Source organism: Trachurus japonicus, chromosome 21 (assembly GCF_045865225.1).
Source record: "Trachurus japonicus isolate A0001 chromosome 21, Traja_1.0".
NCBI classification, from domain to species: domain Eukaryota; kingdom Metazoa; phylum Chordata; class Actinopteri; order Carangiformes; family Carangidae; genus Trachurus; species Trachurus japonicus.
The window spans coordinates 31,395,602-31,417,131 of NC_140927.1; the positions used below are offsets into that span (position 1 = coordinate 31,395,602).

General features: G+C 39.8%; 1 protein-coding gene across 1 annotated transcript in view; it reads left to right on the forward strand.

The window, feature by feature from the left end:
- Positions 1–21,530, forward strand: part of plcl1 (phospholipase C like 1) — a 163,058-nt gene that overhangs the window by 91,538 nt on the left and 49,990 nt on the right. The window contains exons 2-4 of the mRNA XM_085765054.1: positions 11,811–11,885; positions 15,083–15,370; positions 17,707–18,000. Of these exons, the coding sequence (XP_085621180.1) occupies positions 11,811–11,885; positions 15,083–15,370; positions 17,707–18,000 (657 nt within the window). The remainder of the gene's footprint in view (positions 1–11,810; positions 11,886–15,082; positions 15,371–17,706; positions 18,001–21,530) is intronic.

Here is a 21,530-nt window from a genome sequence, read left to right on the forward strand (position 1 = left end):
GTTCAAACACAAACTGCAGCAGCAGAGAGTTTAAAACCGAGCAGGAAGTTCAGAATTAATAAAATAATACATAATAATAAAAAACAACTGAGTTGAATAATAAATGAAGACCAGCTGTGTTTTTAACATGTTGAGCCTCTGCAGACTCACTCTGCTGGTCAGGAGAGGAACTGCAGCCTGACGGTCAGAGGCTGCTGATTGGTCGAGGGTCACCAGGTCAATCTGAAAGGGTCGTTACATGATTTATAAAAAACACAAACCTGAACAAACTTGTTGTTTAATCCTTTGATGTTTTTATTTTATGTTTTTAAGATGTGGTGTCCGGTACAGGAGGAGTTTACAGAGGCAGAAAGATATTATTCTAAGAATAATCTTAGAAAAATAATAATTTTGCAGGTTTTAAGACTTTTAAAGACCTTTTTAAGAGCATTATGGATGAAATGTATTATATATTTATTTCTATATCATGACAAACAAAAAATGTACAAAAGAAAAGTCACAAAATTACTTGAAATGTAAATTGGCTGCAATATATAAGTTGTGCGTGGGCTTGTTAGTTGAAAATACATTCAATAAAGCACAAAGAAGTTTCACAGGAGCATTTTATTGAGGTAGCGTTAAGAAAATTAAGACCTGCCCAAAGTTATTTAAGACTTGAAAACAATCTTTCAGTGAATTTAAGACTTTGGTAACACTTTATTTGACGCGTATCTCTACAACGCATTATAACCATACTGTACTTATGAGTTATAGACTAGAGTGTTTATAATGATAGTTATACATGTTCATAAGCCAATTATAACACATTATAACTTATTATGCATTACCGATCTGGTCATTGTCAGCGAGTTACTAACAGTTACAACGTATTATACCATGGTCTGGGTGAATCCTCGATTCTGATTGGCTGCTGGGTGTCCATTAAAAAGTGATAATGGACACCCATAAAGATGTTCCGGTAAAATAGCCTGATTACGTTCTAAATATTACTGCGCTGGCTCAAACGCTTGTTGGTAACCACGGCAACGGACACTCGGACCAAAACAACTTTTTTTCAGCGCATCACGGCACTGGAGTCTGTAAACACACAAGCGGTAAGAAGCACTGGACCTCTGAAAGACTTTGTGTCATGTAACATTTAAGCCGTCACCTCACCTCCCTTCACTGATCAACTACCAGGCTGTGGCAGAGTCACTGGCTGTAACGTTACGCTGCGGTCACAGCGGGTCCCTCTTTTTTTCTCTTTTATCGCCGACGAGTTTATTAAATAGTCCGCTCGGCTCAGCCGCTTAAAGACGTGTGATTTTAACGGTAAAAACAACATTTTAACCATAAAAACAACATTCAATTACAAGTAATTGATTTAATATGTATTTATCTGGTAAGTGACCATGGTATAAGCGGGATAATGCCCTTCGAGGTGTCCGATTATCAGAGATTAATGGACTTCGCGGAAGCAACCGTCCTCCGCTTCGCGTCGGACGGTTCACGCCTCCGCGTCATCCATTAATTTCTGATAATGGACACCTCGTCAGGCATTATCCCTTACATAATTCATTATAAGTATGGTTATAATGCGTTATAGAGATAGACGTCAAATAAAGTGTTACCAAGACTTTTTAAGGCCTTAAATATTCAAGTTTTCAAATTTTAGACTCTTTTAGGCTTTTTAAGACCCTACATGTATTTAAATGAGCTGCTGTGAGGAACAGCTGACATCTGGATGGAGCCACATCTGGAAACAGCTGGTTTGTTGTGTCACCAGTCAAATGTAGAAATAATAAAGTAGAAACACCTGAGTGACTGATCCTTCACCTGCTTCTTAGAGTCGTTTCCTCGGCTCAGACTGAGACTGAGACTGAGACGTTGTGTTGGAGCTCTGAGTGTTTTAATACGACAGTGGACATCTGGTGGACGAGGTCACTGAGCAACAGTCTTAATATGAGAGAGAGTGCAGCTAAATTTAGCCAGTCAAGTAGAAAACAGAGACAAACAGCAGATGAACGGAGGCTTTTTGTTCCTCTGGTGGAAAATGAATAAAAAATAATGAACCTGATTTATTTTCAAATCTGAAAAACAGATTTTGAATTTAAGTGTCTTTTATGTTTTAATTCTTTCTTAATTGTGTGATTAAAGTAAAAAAATTCAGACAACAAAAAGCTTCTGAGACAAAATGACCCTCAGGTTAAAAAAATGTTGTTACCATGGTGAGGAATGAACGAGTCCTTCAAAATAAAATACAAGGTAATAGAGAAAAAAATAGAAATATGTGTTTATATGTTCAGTTACTGTTTAAAGACACAACAGACTCATCAATCCTCAGGTGAGAGGACAAAGTTTTACACCTGATCTGACCCCGCCCCTTCTCACTCTTAAAGGGATAGTTCAACATTTTGGCAAATTGGCCCATTCCCTATAGTCATAACAGTAGGTTCGTTACCTTTAATTGTCGGTGCAAGCTGTTTTTAGAACGGCGGAGCAGAGCCGTGAGCTGCTCAGAGCTACGCTACGGAGGCTCATTATGGGATTTCTTTTGGGAGTTTCCCTCATCAAACTCATCAAATACACAATCCAACAACTCCACAACGCTCTGGTGGACAAGTTGTGAGCTGCACATTCACCACGCTATGAGATAATAACACAACGTTACCACACAGAGTTGTTTTAGAGGGAAATTCATGCAAAACCACTGATGCACGTTGCCTTCAGGGACAGTTTTTCATCATCAGTCTCTGTATTTCCCTCTACAACACTCGTGTGCTCAGGTGAGGATCAGCAGTTCACATGTAGATTAATGTGATTCACCGACACGTCTGTGGTTTGTCGAGGTGTAGGAAGTGAATTAGTCAGTCGGCTTGTTGGCTCATGTGGACAAAAGATCAGCTGTGACTGACAGGAAGCTTTCACACACACACACACACACACACACACACACACACACACACACACACACACACACACACACACACACACACACACACACACACACACACACACGGTGATTCACAGTTGAACCAGCTGCTGGCTCCCAGGAGATGCGTGTGTGTGTGTGTGTGTGTGTGTGTGTGTATTCACAGATCTCCGTTGATGTTCAGTTGTTCGCTGCAGTTTTAAAGCTGGTTCTTTACCTGGTTTCGTTGTCATGGCGACTCGAAACCCTGCTGCATCATGATGCATTCAGGTGTGGTCCATTCCTCGTTCCCGCCCCTACAGCCGCGTCACAAAGTCGCAGCATCTGTTGCCTAGCAACCACAAAACTTCTTTTTTACATAGCCTACTTGGTTTTAACAGTTTCTGTTGAACTGGATGTTGGTTTCGTTACCAACATGCAATGCATCCTGGGATACGTAGGACCACAGAGGTTCCACCTTTGTTGCCCAGGACAAGAAGGACACATTTAGAAGGAGCTGCTCTGGTTGAACTAAACATCACATTATTCACAGCATCTGGATGAGTCCAGATGTGGAGCCACTTCAACCTTTCTTCTTTTTCTTTGACTGATGCTGACAAACACAGGAGATAAAGATTCTGTGAGCTTTTATGTCTCGATCAGGTTATTAAAGTTCACTAAGACTAAGACTAGCAGTGAAAACATAATCTAGTGAACTGAAATAAAAATAAAAATGACAGTTTCTCCAAATAGGAGACCTAACTCCAAACTCCAGGTTTGATGCTAAACTGCAGTAAAGTAAAGTTCCATCAGATAACAGCGGCTCAGTTGTAGTTTTCTTGTCGATGTCTAAGGTCAGGGACACACCGAGCCGACCGTCGGGCGTCTGGCCTCGTCGGACGGCGCCGGCAGCTCGTCTGTTTGGTGTGTTCCTCTCCGTCGGGGAGCCTCGGCTCTTGTCGGATCTCGTCGGGGCCGATTGAACATGCTCAGTCGGGACTCGTCGGCCGTCGGGAGAGTAGACTCGTCGGGTACTCTGATTGGCTGTGTGCTAGCTATGGCGATTCTGATTGGCGGTGCCCTAAGCGAATCAGCGCGGTGTGTGGGAGGGACGGAAGTGACCACAGTAAACAAACGGTGTCCTAGCCTGTCCTACAGTAAAAATGGTATACAAAATAAAAAGAGGAGTAAAGCAATATATTAAGCGGCAATATATATATATTTAAACATCAAAGATGTTCAATCAAACCCACATAGTTTGAAACAACGTTCAAAACACACACAGCTCACAACTAAGCATATAAAGCCCGCTAGCTTAATGCTAACGTGTAATGTAAAACACCATAGACGGGCTAACAGAAATTAGCATCGGCTATCGCCAATTCGCGGCAACCGAGCCACAGCAGTAAGCTGCTAAAAACTGTTTTAATTTCGGCTTTAGCGCTGTTAAAACGTGGCTGGTTAAATTGTTTTGGGGAGATTAATGTTGGTCTCATTGATGAAATTAACTGTGGCAGTGGCGTTTGTTTGAATGAACAGTGAGCAGAGCTGCCCCTGGTCTGTATGGGTCTGTATTTCTATGGGGGAGTCCTCGCCACTCAGTCGCTCTGGTCGGCAGTCGGGGCGGTCACAGTGTGTTTCACTGTTTCCTTTCTCCCGACGAGAGGCGACAGACTCGTCGGCCAAAGCCGTCGGCGTTGGGGCGCGTCGGGAAGCGTCGTGGCGGTGTGTTCCTGGCTTAAAGCTGCAGGAAGAAAACGACTGGGAGGACGACCCACAGGGAGATAAGAGGGAATGGAACCTGATGAGGACTGATGGGAACATTATGGGATGGAGGCAATTAAAAGGGAAAAAGTTCATCTCACCAGACAGAGGCTTTCTCCTAAAACCTGAACAACTACAACTAAGACTAAGACTAAATAAAACTACAACTAAGACTAAATAAAACTACAACTAAGACTAAATAAAAACTAGTCAACTCCTCTCAAATAAAAACTAAACTAAAATGTATTCATCACTTGTTGAACCCTCTAAAACTAAACTCAAGTAAAAAAGCAAACAGAAAAACTAAATAAAACTAAAAACTAAGACATCATGTCAAGATAAAAAAATCTAAAGTGTTGAGGAACAGTAAAACATCCTGACATCACTAAGAGTTAAAGAAGACGGTGCAGAAGCTTCATGTTGTTTCATAGAAACACGTTTGAGTTTGTTCAGTAAAAACAAGAGAAAGTGAAACTTGGTCCAGAGTAAATCTGTGTGTGTTGAACTAGTCTCACCCTGTTCACGGCTGCTGCTTCATGATTGGCTGAGCAGATTAAGCAGGCGTTCCTAATAAAGTGCTCGCTCTCGCTGACTGAGTGCTCTGCAGTCTGCACTTTGTGTGAAGGACAGAGTGTTTTCACTGTTTCTGGGTTTAAGCTTTAAAAAACACAGATGTTCAAAAACCCTGGACACATGTTCATCAGCTCTGAGCTCAGTGACGTGATCCTGTCTGCAGCTGATCTGAGACCTGCAGGCAGGGCCGTTGTATAGGGGAGAAAGGTGATGATAACTCTAGGGGCCCAGCGCCCAGTGGGGCCCATAAAAAACCCCAGTAGTCTAATCTTTGTATGACTGATTTATTCTGCTTAGACCCTGACTAATACTCATAGTACACTGTAAAAACTCAACATCTTTCCAAGAATATTTGTCTTATTTCTTGTCCAAATGTCTCATTTCTAGTCAAAACTAATCTCTTTCCACTTAAAATAAGACTCATTACCTAAAAATTAACTTGTTTTTAGATCATTTTCACTTAAATTCACAATAAATAGAAAAATCTGCCAGTGAAAGTAAGTTTTTTGTGCTTGTAATAAGGAAGAAAATCTTGCTTCACTATCAGATTTTTTCTACTTATTCCAAGTGAAAATCAGCTTGAAAGAAGTAAAAAGTGTCTAAAAACAAGCTACTTTTAATATGATGAGTCTTATTTTAAGTAGAATGAGATTTGTTTTGACCAGAAATGACATTTTGACTAGAAATAAGACAAATATTCTTGCTAAGATACTTGAGTTTTTGCAGTGTAATGCTGCATTAGCATCAAAACAAAGAAGGCTAAATAAAAAACGATAATGCATACGTAGTCTAAGAAAAAAAAAGGAAAAGTTAGGGGGAGGGGCCCACTTTAGTATTCTTTAAAGGGGCCCAGAATTCCTAGCAACGGCCCTGCCTGCAGACCCGGTCCAGCCGAGGAGGCCTCACCGTGTCTGTGGCGTTAGAGTAGATTTTACACCAACATCGATCAGAATCTCATTCGTTGCAGCTTCAGTTTCTGATCTTTGGCTTCTTTAATACAGATATCACCATGAAACTTCCCAAGTTTATCACTTACATTAAGACAATTATTTTTTGTGTTACAAGTTTTGTCAAATTTTATGTTTAAATATGTGAATGAGGCGATAACTAATGACAGATGCGCTAATTTGCCTATATTTCCGTAACAGAAATCTGAACAATGGATAAAGCCCCTTTCAAAATTCTTGTTTTATTTTGTCGACACATTAGAGTCAGAAGTTTTTACAGAGGAGGATTGTGGATATCTCTTTTTATCACTCTGTAAATGAGAAAATACTGTCACCAGCCCTAAAAAAATCAAATGTCTCCATGTTTTAGGAATAAAATGTTGTATAAATCAGGCTGTGAATGATATATCAACAATCCCCTCTGCAAAAACCTTCAGAATATAGAAAGGGAAGTTAGGAAAGGAAAGTGGAAGGTTTGGTGTCTGTAAGTGCTGCTGAAGTGGAGATTTCTAGCCGTCTGAAAAACTCTTTTTGTGAATTTTATACCATTTCTTTTGACTTTTCTGAAAGAATACATGTTAAGGAAGAAAAATAGCCTCAAAATCTCAAAATTGATCCGTGCATGAAAAACAGTGTTTTTTTCCTGTAGTGTCTGGTCTTAATCAGCTCTGAGCTGCTGTTGCTGCTGCAGGCCGGTTGTTTAATGATCCACATGAACCTGTGGTGGTTTCACACTTTTCTCTTCTGTTGATTCTCTACAAAACCCACTGAAGGCTGGAAACCACCTGCAGCAAACTAACTCCATCCACCGATCCACTCGTCACTGAGCCAATAACACACAGTCAATGTCCACACCTCTGAACTCTGAAACACTGGAACTGATCGATGGTTTTAAAAGAAAAACCTTCAGTTTGTCAGGTGTGATTGTAAATCTCTGAGACTCAGAACCAGAATCATCAGGTGTTTATATCTTCTATAACCGACTGTAGTATCCGTCTCTATGCAGACGACACCATGCTGTTGTTTCTAGGTCTGGTGACTTGTTGAAAACCTGCAACTTAGTTTATTTATTTATTTATTTTATTTATTTATTAGTTTATTTCATAGGGACAGTGCACCACTAATCAACAGAGTTAAAAGAAAGACTGTAAGTGGGCCAGAGTTAGCCAACAAGGCTAGTTTTTGTCCGTTGTCCCTGGCCAGATGCTAAAGGCAACCTAAAAGCCAAAAAAAAGGGGCAACAATTAAGTTTAATTTAGTGCTTTTCATCTGGATGCTTTTGTTCCACTCAAACTGTGAATCAAACAAACTTTATTTATAAAGAACTTCTCACACATTAACAGAACTTCAGACTGATGAGATAAAAGTAAAAAGGCCAAACTGAATTACAATTATACACTCATACAAAGAAAATAGATTTAAAACTGAACTAACTTTAACAAAAAAAAAAAGATAAGAAATTAATAATGAAAGAACAAAATACATTTTACAACATTTTTACATTAAAAATAATGTGAATAGAATAAAGTGACTAATAATAATAAATCATATTTGATTAAAAACAGGCAGAAGTAATATTTCTCGTACCTCCGAATGTCAAAACTAAGTTTGAAACTAACAGTCTGCATTGACTGGCAGCAGGAAAGTATAAATATCTTTTGTTTTAACTTTTTAAAACTTTTTTTTAACATTTACATTTTGACATGATATTGATTCTCATCATTAAACCGTTGCAGCAGCTTCGGCCTCGGTCTGAGCTGCAGGGAAATACAGATGTTTACAGCTCATCTAATCTGTCAGACCGGCACGATGGTGATGTAATCTACACACAATCAATTCCAATCAGCCAATTAGAAGCTAGCACACACACACACACACACACACACACACACACACATTGATTGGCAGCTCTGTCTCTGAGTAAATGTCAGTGGGAGCTTCATTAGTGGAGCCTCACTGAGTCGTAACGAGCTGGAACGACAGCAGTGATTACACAGAGGAGGAGCAATGCACCATGACACAGGCACTAAACATATAGAACATACACACAACATACACAGACCAACAGATAACTGGCCAAAAGTAACGAGACCAAAAGATTACAGGAGAGTTATAAAGTGCTGGAGTGCTTGTAAGCGCCATTTATTATTGTTTCGTCATTTGCGCTGATTTATGTTGACTAGTAACACGTTTTGACCCGTCTGTGTTGATGTTTGGGCTTGTGCGGTTTCGGTAGCGAGAGCAGCACTGCAAAAACTCAAACTCTTACCAAGAACATTTGTCTTATTTCCAGTCGAAACAATCTCATTCTACTTAAAATAAGGCTCATCATGTAAAAAGTAGCTTGTTTTTAGACACTTTTTACTTCTTTCAAGCAGATTTTCACTTGAAATAAGTAGAAAAATCTGCCAGTGAAAGTAAGTTTTTTGTGCTTGTAATAAGGAAGAAAAACTTGCTCCACTGTCAGATTTTTCTACTTATTTCAAGTGAAAATTAGTTTGAAACAAGTGAAAATGATCTAAAAACAAGTAGATTTTTAGGTGATGAGTCTTATTTTAAGTGGAAAGAGATTAGTTTTGACTAGAAATGAGACATTTTGACAAGAAATAAGACAAATATACTTGGTAAGATGTAGAGTTTTTGCAGTGAGGAAGTGAAGAGTTGTAAAGAATGTGTAAAAAAAGTGTTGAATAAATGAGTAATGGTGGAGCAACACAGTCGTTGTCTGCAGCTCGACGAGTATAAACGGTCTCCTGTCATCTCTCATGAGTGGTTAATAGAACAAGAAATGAAGCAAGGCCGTAATTACCATATACATTGGGGGGGACACATCCCCCCCCCCAATGTATAGCTAGCTGATTAAAAAATAAAAAAGTATCCCATGTGTTCGTAAATTTACGTATATATAGCTACAGTATATATAGAAAGAGAGAGATTTGGTCCCCCCCAATGTTGACTCCATGGTTACGGCCTTGAAATGAAGAACAAAGAAGAGGATGTAAGATGTGTTGATTAAAGTGCCGTTTGCTAAAGTGACGAGTGCATAAAGTGCAAGACTGAATTGAACCAACATCACTGTGATGGGGTTTTCATCTTGTGCGTCGCTGCAGCACACATTTTAAACTGTCCAGTGTTAATGTTCTTCAGTCTGATGAGACTTGTCTACTGCTCACTACATAAAGTAATAATACAGATGTTTAAATTAATAATAATAACATTAATAATAATAATAATCTTTATTTATATAGCACTTTTCATGCATCGACGCAGCCCAAAGTGCTTGAACAAAGCAGAAACAATAATTAACAACAACAGTTTAAAACACAACACGTCATCAACAAACAAAGCCAAGCAGTAACAGTGATAAAAAAATAAAATCAACTCCTATTAAAAGCCAAATTAAAAGGATACGTTTTCAGTTTCTTTTTAAAAATGGCCAACGAGTCCGCTAATCTCAAGTCCAAGGGTAGAGCGTTCCAGAGTCTAGGACCGTTACAACAGAAAGCAGCTTCGCCAGTTTTCTTGGACACCTTAGGAATGGTTAAAAGACAGGCAGCGGAGGACCTGAGCGTTCTTATTGGAGTATAAAAAGAAAGCAAATCACCAATATAGGATGGTGCAAGGTTATTTAAAACTTTATAAATGAGTAAAAGAACTTTAAAATCAATCCTAAAAGAGACAGGCAACCAGTGCAATGTAGCAAGCTGAGGAGTAATGAGAGAAAATTAGAGAATATTGCTCCTTTTAAACCTCAATATTCAGCCACAATCCCAGAAAGGACCATAAAGATGAGTTATTATGACAAATAAAGAACAGTTTAATGTTAATTAACGTATGAACTGATGCAGAGAGAAGTCTTATTGTAAAAGCCTTCCATGCACCATGAGTTTCCATGTGAACCCTCGCACGACTAAATAAGGAAGTGATGCTCCGGACCAGTTTGAGAAAATAAAAGCCCCCGTGTCTGACCGCAGTGTGGAAACAGAGAAGCTGTGAAAACATCACAAAAAGCCCCAAAAAGATCCAGAGCAGAACTTCATTATTACTGATTCAGACTGAAGTTTTCACCCCGAGGACCAAGAATGTGAAGAGAAAACATGTCTGATGTAAAGCTGCTGCAGGAATGTCCACGTCCTCACATCCTCACGTCCTCACGTCCATGTGCAGAAATATAAAGTAATAACACGTCTGATATCTCCATATACACATCATTCAAACACTGTAAATACAGAGCTCATAGATTTGATCTGTTTATGTCGAACCATTCAGACTGAATGGGAGATTTCAGTCTCAATCTAAACACACAGTGAAAATAAGTCTTCAGTCTTAACACAGTGTAAACAAACATAAGCAACGTTTCAATAGTCTATAACGTGGATTTAACCACTGTTTATGTTCTGTGAGTATCCAGTCCTTAGGTTCAGAGAAGTGCTCAATAAATAAAGATATTTTTAATGTTGTACAAAAGCATTTGAGCATCGTGTGAGTGTGTGTTTCTGTCTCCGTGAGCTTCTCTCATGTGCATCGACCTGTTTTCTCTCTCTGATCGGCTCCATGTCGTGCAGCTCTCTCCTGGAAACATCTCCCATAATTAACAGATAATTAATGATCGGTACATTCCTGGTAAACGTTTCCAGGACAGCAGCTTTATGAAACAAAAGTGTTTCAGATGAAGAAGATCAGAGCTGCGAGCAGGGCCGTTGCTAGGAATTCTGGGCCCCCTTAAAGAATACTAAAGTGGGCCCCTCCCCCTAACTTTTCCTTTTTTTTCCTTAGACTACGTATGTATTATCGTTTTTTATTTAGCCTTCTTTGTTTTGATGCTAATGCAGCATTACACTGCAAAAACTCAAGTATCTTAGCAAGAATATTTGTCTTATTTCTAGTCAAAACAAATGTCATTATACTTAAAATAAGACACATCATATTAAAAGTAGCTTGTTTTTAGACACTTTTTACTTCTTTCAAGCGTATTTTCACTTAGAATAAGTCGAAAAAATCTGATAGTGGAGCAAGTTTTTCTTCCTTATTACAAGCACAAAAAACTTGCTCCACTATCAGATTTTTCTACTTATTTCAAGTGAAAATCTGCTTGAAAGAAGTAAAAAGTGTCTAAAAATAAGCTACTTTTTACATGATGAGTCTTATTTTAAGTAGAATTAGATTGTTTCGACTGGAAATAAGACAAATGTTCTTGGTAAGAGTTTGAGTTTTTGCAGTGCTGCTCTCGCTACCGAAACCACACAAGCCCAAACATATTTCTATTTATTGTGAATTTAAGTGAAAATGATCTAAAAACAAGTTAATTTTGAAGGTAATGAGTCTTATTTTAAGTGGAAAAGAGATTAGTTTTGACTAGAAATGAGACATTTGGACAAGAAATAAGACAAATATTCTTGGAAAGATGTTGAGTTTTTACAGTGTACTATGAGTATGAGTCAGGGTCTTACACAGAATAAATCAGTCATACAAAGATTAGACTACTGGGGTTTTTTATGGGCCCCACTGGGCGCTGGGCCCCTAGAATTATCATCACCTTTCTCCCCTATACAACGGCCCTGGCTGCGAGCTCCTCCACGACCTTCTTTCTTTCTGCTTTCATCCTTCTCACCTCTCGTCCTCTTGTGTTTTCCCAGGATCCCTCGGTGCAGAAGGTGGGCGGAGGCAGGAAGAAGACGGTGTCGTTCAGCAGCATGCCGTCGGAGAAGAAGGTAGAGTTGAGACCTGCTGTAGCATTTCATCTGGTGTCACGGTTTGGTCACATATAGGAACGCCTTAAAGGGATAGTTCAACATTTTGTCAAATTGGCCCATTGCCATAATCCCTATAGTCATAGCAGTAGGTTCGTTACCTTTAATTGTCGGTGCAAGCTGTTTTTAGAACGGCGGAGCAGAGCCGTGAGCTGCTCAGAGCTACGCTACGGAGGCTCATTATGGGATTTCTTGGTTTCCCTCATCATCAAACTCATCAAATACACAATCCAACAACTCCACAACAACGCTCTGGTGGACAAGTTGTGAGCTGCACATTCACCACGCTATGAGATAATAACACAACGTTACCACACAGAGTTGTTTTAGAGGGAAATTCATGCAAAACCGCTGATGTGCGTTGCCTTCAGGGACAGTTTTTCATCAACAGTCTCTGTATTTCCCTCTAAAACAACTCTGTGTGGTAACGTTGTGTTATTATCTCATAGCGTGGTGAATGTGCAGGTCACAACTTGTCCACCAGAGCGTTGTGGAGTTGTTGGATTGTGTATTTGATGAGTTTGATGAGTTAGAAACCAAGAAATCCCATAATGAGCCTCCATAGCGTAGCTCTGAGCAGCTCACGGCTCTGCTCCGCCGTTCTAAAAATAGTTTACACCGACAATTAAAAGGTAACAAACCTACTGCTATGACTATAGGGATTATGGCAATGGGCCAATTTGCAGAAAATGTTGAACTATCCCTTTAAAAGAGAGGGAGGAATGCCTTAAACCAAATAGTCAAATAATGAGTCTCAGCTTCCCTCAGCATCTCCGTATTCCAGACAGCTACAGAGAGGATTGCTGCTTTTTCTGTTTTAAATCATGACTCTCACCCTTTGAACCGTGAATTCCAGCTTCTCCGCTGCAGATGGAGCTACAACACACAACGTTATATTGATAAGTCTTTAATTTACAGGCCGTTAATAACGTAATAATGTCCATACAAGTAAATAGCCAAGAAATAACAAGTAATTGAGTCATAATGTGTAGAAATAACGGTCAATTTCATAGTAATGTGGAGAAATACAGCCAAGAAATAACGATTGATTGTGTAGAAATAGGCCAGAAATATCGGTCAAATGCAGTGGACTTTCTGGCCCCAAAAAGATTCAAAGCATGAAAAGCACATTATGTGTAATCTTTTATCTTTATGAAAAACTTGACATTACTATGAAACTGACCGTTGTTTCTTGGCTGTTTCTAGACATTATGACGTAATTAGCGGCCTGTAAATTAAAGGGTTAACTTACCCAACAGTTTCACCGTCATAGAGCTGAACAATCTTTCTTAAACTCTTTGTATTCTTGTTTTAAGCTCATTTTGTTCTCGTCATTTTCTGTTTAACCCTTCCTTCCTTCCTTCCTTCTTTCCTTCCTTCCTTCCTTCCTTCCTTCTTTCCCTTCCTTCCTTCCTTCCTTCCTTCCTTCCTTCCTTCCTTCCTTCCTTCCTTCCTTCCTTCCTTCCTTCCTTCTTTCCCTTCGTCCTTCCTTCCTTCCTTCCTTCCACAATCCTTTTTCCCTTCCCTTTTTTCTACCTCTTTTGATCAAATTGACCTGATTTGTTCCCTCCCTCCCTCCATCTTTCTTTCCTTCCCTTTTCCCTTCCTTCTTTCCACAATCTTTTCCCCTTCCTTCCTTCCTTCCTTCCTTCCTTCCTTCCTTCCTTCCTTCCTTCCTTCCTTCCTTCCTTCCCTTCGTCCTTACTTCTTCCTTCCTTTTTGACCCAATTGACCCAATCTGTTCCCTCACTCCATCTATCTTTCCTTCCCTTTTCCCTTCCTTCTTTCCTTCCTTCTTTCCCTTCGTCCTTCCTTCCTTCCTTCCTTCCACAATCCTTTTTCCCTTCCTTCTTTCCTTCCTCTTTTGATCAAATTGACCTGATTTGTTCCCTCCCTCCATCTTTCTTTCCTTCCCTTTTCCCTTCCTTCTTTCCACCATCTTTTTTCCTTCCCTCCCTCCCTTCCATCCTTCCTTCTCTTCATCCTTACTTCTTCCTTCCTTTTTGACCCAATTGGCCCAATCTGTTCCCTCCCTCCATCTATCTTTCCTTTCTTTTCCCCTTCCTTCTTTCCTCCCATCTTTCCCTTTGTCCGTCCTTCCTTCCTTCCTTCCTTCCTTCTTTCCCTTCCTTCCTTCCTTCCTTCCTTCCTTCCTTCCTTCCTTCCTTCCTTCCTTCCTTCCTTCCTTCCTTCCTTCCTTCCTTCCTTCCTTCCACAATCCCTTTTCCCTTCCTTCCTTCCTTCCTTCCTTCCACAATCCCTTTTCCCTTCCTTCCTAATTTCCTTCCACAATCCCTTTTCCCTTCCCTCTTTCCTTCCTCTTTTGATCAAATTGACCTGATTTGTTCCCTCCCTCCATCTTTCTTTCCTTCTCTTTTCTCTTCCTTCTTTCCACCATCTTTTTTCCCTCCCTTTCATCCTTCCTTCTTCCTTCCTTTTTGACCCAATTGACCCAATCTGTTCCCTCACTCCATCTATCTTTCCTTCCTTCTTTCCTCCCATCTTTCCCTTTGTCCGTCCTTCCTTCCTTCCTTCCTTCCTTTCTTCTTTCCCTTCCTTCCTCCCTAGGAAAACAGAAGGGTTAAGGAAATCTGTGTCTACTGTTTGAGCCATGGTCTTTATCATGGTTTCTGGTTTATTATGTTTGTATGATGAAATGTTCTATGTGTGAATTACAACTCACTGCAGGACAAATCTACCTACACTGCAAAAACTCAAAATCTTTCCAAGAATATTTGTCTCATTTCTAGTCAAAACTAATCTCTTTTCACTTAAAATAAGATTCATCACCTAACAATGAACTCGTTTTTAGATCATTTTCACTTGTTTCAAACAAATTTTCACTTGAAATAGGTAGAAAAATCTGCCATTGAAAGCAAGTTTTTTGTGCTTGTAATAAGAAAGAAAAACTTGATCCACTATCAGATTTTTCTACTTATTTCAAGTGAAAATCTGCTTGAAAGAAATAAAAAGTGTCTAAAAACAAGCTGCTTTTAATGTGATTATTCTTTTTTTAAGTAGAATGAGATTTGTTTTGACTAAAAATGACATTTTGACTCGAGATAAGACAAATATTCTTGGTAAGATGTTGAGTTTTTGCAGTGTACGGGTATGAATAAATAAGCCTGAGCCTGAGCCTGAGTCTTGTTGGTCGTCAGGTGAGCAGCGCTGCAGACTGCCTGGCCTTCATGCAGGGCGGCTGCGAGCTGAAGAAGATCCGGCCCAACTCCAGAGTCTACTGCCGCTTCTACACGCTGGACCCGGACCTGAGCTGCCTGCGCTGGGAGCCGTCTAAGAAGGACGGGGACCGGGCCCGGCTGGACGTGTCCAGCATCAGGGAGGTCCGCACCGGGAAGAGCACCGAGACTTTCCTCCACAACGGGCCGCTGTCCGAGCACCTGGCCGAGGAGGCGGCCTTCTCCATCATCCACGGGGACGAGTACCAGGTGAGAGCGGGGAGAGGGGGTCACCTTTATAGAGTTTCTTAAATAATCACGATTATTATGCATTAAAGCCCCAGTATGGAGCTTTTAACTGGATACGCAAAAGTCTCTGTTACCTACAACAGCAAATGAGCCCATCAGTGTGAAGATACACTATTTCTAAGTAGTCTAATTCTAGACCTCTGGAAGGCCTGGTCGGGTCGGACCACTGACAAAACGATACATTACGGTGCTGAAAAAAAAAAAAAAAGCAAGTGCCGTCTTCTATGTATATTTTTGGCGTTTTTGCCTTTATTTGATAGCACACAGTATAGATAGACAGGAAAGGGGGAAGCAGAGAGAGGGGGAATGACATGCAGGAAAGGTCTGCCCGACGCGGCCGCCTTAACCACTGCACCACGCACCGCCCCAGCAAGTGCCGTCTTCTTTCCGACGTTTCCAAAACAAATCTACACAAACGTCTTCATGACAGTGGGAAACGCAGTCTTCATTCCGGCAAAACACCACCGCTTTTGTCCACAGGGGGCGCCAAAATCAACACTAAATGAAAAGTCTGTATAGGGGCTTTAAAGCAGTACTAAAGAACTTTCAGTTTTGGTTGAGTTTGGCGGCAGCAGTGGCCCGAAGCGGTAGTGTTTTGCCTGAAGGAAGACTCCATTTCCCATGAGCACTAGCGCGTAGCCCCGTAAACATCCTGATCTCCCGGTGCATGGAAATGAACAGAAGACGTCCAAACTAAGTTTCTGTTTCCAGAGGATCATTTCACAGTAAACACACAGACACAATCTGACAGAAAGGTGCCGCATTGCTGCTCCCTCCTCGTCGTGACTCGCAAAAGTGAAAGTGAAACTTAAGTGAGAGCCAGGGTTCCTACCATGCACCTCAAAGCTGCTTAGTGCCAGTGAAGGCGACACAGACCATAATGATACAGACCCCCTGAGGCCATGACAGAGGTGTCATTCAACTTGTTGTAAGTCGATGTACCATCACAAAAGTTCTGAAAATATTATATGAAGGTTGAAAAGTTCCTTAGTGTTGGTTTAAGTAATTTCACAACACTATGAATGTGTGAAATCAAATATAGTCAAAATATAATTACATTGATATATACACAAAATATTTAGGTATCTATTCATGTAGGATCAATTATTAATTAATTTCTTTTCTCTTTCTTTTTCTCGTATTTACAACAACTCCATGCACTTTAAAAATAGCACTTTATGACAGAGCCTGATGACGCACTTTAGTGAATCTCAAATAGCATTTACGACATTTATTGTTGGATAAATGCACTTTAACATCTTACAACTCTTGTTCCTGCAACCATTGTGTGATTATTGTATTTGTGTTATGCTCATCATTTGTTTTCTCTTTGTCTAACTGTAATTTTATTTGTGGACTATGGGACTGCAGAGGGAAATTAACTCTTGAGCTAAATCTGCAACATATTATTATTTTCTGTTCATGAAAATGCAGAGTCCCATTACCAATAAACTAATAACTGAAATGAAATGAATGAAATGGAAACGGATATGTTCAACCAGCTGTGTGATGTTCTCAAACCGAAATTAGTGTTTCCATGACACTTTTGCGATACACTTTTATATCGATACGTCTGAAAAAACCCACCTCATGAGAGAGTAAAAATGTTTTAGTGATATTTGAGAGGTTTTTCCAAATGTAGGTGTTTCTATTGGCAGTTTTTTATTGCGATATTAAAGGGATAGTAGCATTTTTTTTAAAAGTGGGGTTGTATGATCTACAAATAGCCCCTTAGTACTTTAATTGCAGTAGAAGACTCTCTGCATTCCTCCCGTTAGCAGCGCCAGCCCATAATAGCCCTGCCCAGAGATTTACAACATACAGTGTTGTGAACAGACCCAAAGAAACGGCCTATTTTCACGACCTAAAAGAGGTTTTACCTGAAAAAAAATACACAGTTCCATTGTTCGCTATAATATAATTTTTTCCAAATAAAAACTGTGTTTTTCTTGCACTTTGAGGGGCTGGAAAAAATTATATTATAGCGAACAATGGAACTGTGTATTTTTTTTCAGGTAAAACCTCTTTTAGGCCGTGAAAATAGGCCGTTTCTTTGGGTCTGTTCACAACACTGTATGTTGTAAATCTCTGGGCAGGGCTATTATGGGCTGGCGTTGCTAACGGGAGGAGTGCAGAGAGTCTTCTACTGCAATTAAAGTACTTAGGGGCTATTTGGAGATCATACAACCCCACTTTTAAAAAAATGCTACTATCCCTTTAAGGTTTTGTGTATTTCTAGGTGAAATAGAAACGCAGCTACTGATCTGATCTTCCTCTGTCCTCTGTCCCTCCCACAGTCTCTGGACCTGGTGGCGTTGTCTGCAGATGTGGCCAACATCTGGGTGACGGGGCTGCGCTACCTGCTGGCCCACCCCTCGGTGGTGGCCGGCGCCGGGGGAGGAGGGGGAGTCGGCGGGGTGCTGAGCGAAGGGGGGGGGCTGTCGGTGGAGGGCAGTCTGGGCAGCAAGATGAGGAGCGAGTGGCTCACGGCCGAGTTCGCGCAGGTGGACGAGGACGGATACGGCATCGTGACCGAGGACGTCGCCGTGGCCACCATCTGCAAACTGTGTCCCGGCATCAAGGAGGCCAAGGTGAGGGGGAGGGGGAGGGGGTACACTGCAAAAACTATACATCTTTCCAAGAGTATTTGTCATCTTTCTTGTCAAAATGTCTCATTTCTAGTCAAAACTAAACTCTTTCCACTTAAAATAAGACTCATCGCCTAAAAATTAACTTGTTTTTAGATCATTTTCACTTGTTTCAAACTAATTTTCACTTGAAATAAGTAGAAAAAGAAGAGTTCCTCACATAAAAAGCAGCTTGTTTTTAGACACTTTTTACTTCTTTTCAAGCAGATTTTCACTTCAATCTGACAGTGGAGCAAGTTTTTCTTTCTTATTACAAGCACAAACTGAAGAAAAAGATCTCCGCACACTTGGATCTATGCAATTTCATTTTATTACAAGCACAAAAAAAACTTGCTTTCACTGGCATTTTTTTCTACTTATTTCAAATAAAAAACAAAAATCTTCGCACATCTATTTCTTAGGCAGGTGCGTCGGAGGGTGACAATTAAGTCCAAATTAGAAAAAGAAGAGTTCCCGCACACATGGCCAACTTGCAGAATTTATTGTATTGCAACGTTTCGGTGCTAGACCTTTTTCAAGCAAATGTTTGCGCCACCACAGGAAGCCATCTTAAATAGGAGTGGCCGTGTGACACAAACCAATCACTTTCCCACACGTCTGGGTGTGAGGCGTCCTTAATTGTCACCCTCCGACGCACCTGCCTAAGAAATAGATGTGCGAAGATTTTTGTTTTTTACTTGAAATAAGTAGAAAAAAATGCCAGTGAAAGCTAATTTTTTGTGCTTGTAATAAAGTGAAATTGCATAGATCCAAGTGTGCGGAGATCTTTTTCTTCAGTTTGTGCTTGTAATAAGAAAGAAAAAGTTGCTCCACTGTCAGATTTTTCTACTTATTTCAAGTGAAAATCTGCTTGAAAGAAGTAAAAAAAAGTGTCTAAAAACAAGCTACTTTTAATGTGATGAGTCTTATTTTAAGTATAATGAGACTTGTTTTGCCTAGAAATAAGACAAATATTCTTGGTAAGATTTTGAGTTTTTGCAGTGCAGAGATGGACAGAGTACTCGACCCCAGTACTTGAGTAAGAGTACAAATACTACTCGTCAAAATTTACTCCGTTACAAGTAAAAGTAGCTCAGTCGACATGTTACTCGAGTAAGAGTAAAAAAGTACTTGCTTTCAAATGAAATTTAAATGAATTTAAGGACCTTTTAACTCTTGTTTCTGAGAAGGAACTCAGATAAGAACAAGGATTTTTTGAAAGTTCCTCCGGATCATTATCAGATTCAGACTGAGACTCAGCGGATTCTTTTCTTTCTTCTCCTGATGCAGCCATTGTTGCGGTTTAGTTTTGAGTTGACAAACGCAGTCGAGAGTGTGGCTAGTACTGTAGGCTATTGCCGGTATCCTTATGGGGAGGGGTGACGTATTTCCGCTTTTACGTTGATTCCAGTGGAGAGCGTGCACTGCACTGCAAAAACTCAATATCTTAACAAGAATATTTGTCTTATTTCTATAGTTAAAACAAATCTCATTATACTTAAAATATGTATATTTATACATATACATACATAGTTTATACATATACATACAAAAAGTTGCTTGTTTTTAGACACGTTTGACTTATTTCAAGCAGATTTTCACTTGAAATAAGTAGAAAAATCTGATAGTAGAGCAAGTTTTTCTTTCTTATTACAGAACAAAAATCCTGCTTTCACTGGCAGATTTTTCTACTTATTTCAAGTGAAAATGATCTAAAAACAAGTTAATTTTTAGGTGATGAGTCTTATTTAAAGTGGAAAAGGTTTAGTTTTGACTAGAAATGAGACATTTTGACAAGAAATAAGACAAATATTCTTGGAAAGATATTGAGTTTTTGCAGTGGTTTCCTTCTTTGACAAACACAGCTTGTGTCCAATAGTGTTTTAGAAAGAAAAAAGAAAAAAGAGCAGACCTGAAAGTAACGAGTACTTTTCAGCCTTCCTAGAAATTAATTCGAGTACAAGTAAAAATATTTGTCTTGGAAATGTATTCAAGTAAGAGTAATAAGTACCAAAGAAATCTAATACTCAAGTAAGTTCTTGTAAAAAGAGAGATTTCTGCCTCGTCCTCCTCTCTCCTCCTGGTCACAAAGAGACGCTTCGTTGTCGTGGAAACAGACGAGCGTGTGAGCTCAGACAGGTGAGATCGGTCCTGACAACCTGAGAGAGGAAGAAGAACCAGAGATGACAGCGTTTGGTTTTATTGTCTCTGGATCCCCTCAGATCTCTGATCACTACTCTGTGAGACGTTTATCTGGAGCCTGTCGACTTTAATCCTTCTGTTTAATAACATGCACACTAAAAAACTCCTGGGTCAAAAATAACCCCATAATGGGTTCTTTTAACCCAACATTTGGGCTAAAATGTATTGTACCCACAGCAGGATTCAAGCCTTCAATACTCTGGTTACTGATCAACACAAATACCGTATTTCAGTAAATGAAACTTATACACACTGCCCGTCCAAAAAAAGTCACCACTTGGATTTAACTAAGCTAATAGGTAAGACGAGCCTCAATTACCTCATGGATGATTATGTTTCAGCTGGCAACAACTTATTTAACCCTATAACTGATGCAGTCTCATTTCTTAAACAACCATGTTGGAAGACACATCCTGTGGTCGTGGAGAAGGAGATGTTGTCAAATTATTGGCATCAAGCAAATAAAACATCCAATGAGATTGCTGAGACTTCTAAAATTGGGTTAAGAACTGTCCAACGCATTATTAAAGACTAGAAGGAGAGTGGGCAACCATCATCTTCAAGGAAGAAATTTGATCCAATGAGTTCATATCTTAAACCCATTGAGAACAAAGCTAAAGGTGTGACTTTTTGTTTTGGATGGGCAGTGTATTTATCATCAGATAAAGCTGTTGTTGCCGCCTGCACTAACGGTTTGAACTGGTGCTGCTCTGTGGCCCCATGGTCTGGACTGATCACTGGAGACTCTGGAGGCAAAAGTCCTCCTGTAACACTCTTGAATGAACTTCAGATTCAGGAGCAGAAGAAAGAACCAACAGTTAGTGACGATAACTCCTTTACTAGTTAGGGGAAAAACACAAAAAAACAATGTCCAAGATTATAGGCAAAGTAAAAAAACCAGGCAGGCAAACACTAGACGTGTGATTGTTCATATTATAAATGTGTTTATAACCCAGAAAATGGGTTACTCGTTGAAAAATAACCCACAATTTTGACCGAATACAAGCAACCCAGTAATTGGGTTGAAGAAATGACCCAAGAGTTTTTAGTGTGTAACAAAGAAAATGAGTAACTCTTTGGAAAATAACCCAGAAATGGTATATGCTATGCCAAAACAACCCAAGAATTCAAAACAACCCAAGAATTGGGTTAAAGTATTATATTAGCTCTATATCCCAGAACCCAACACGAGTAACCCAGAAATTGGGTTGAAGAAATAACCCAAGAGTTTTTAGTGTGTAACAAAGAAAATGAGTAACTCTTTGGAAAATAACCCAGAAATGGTATAGTAT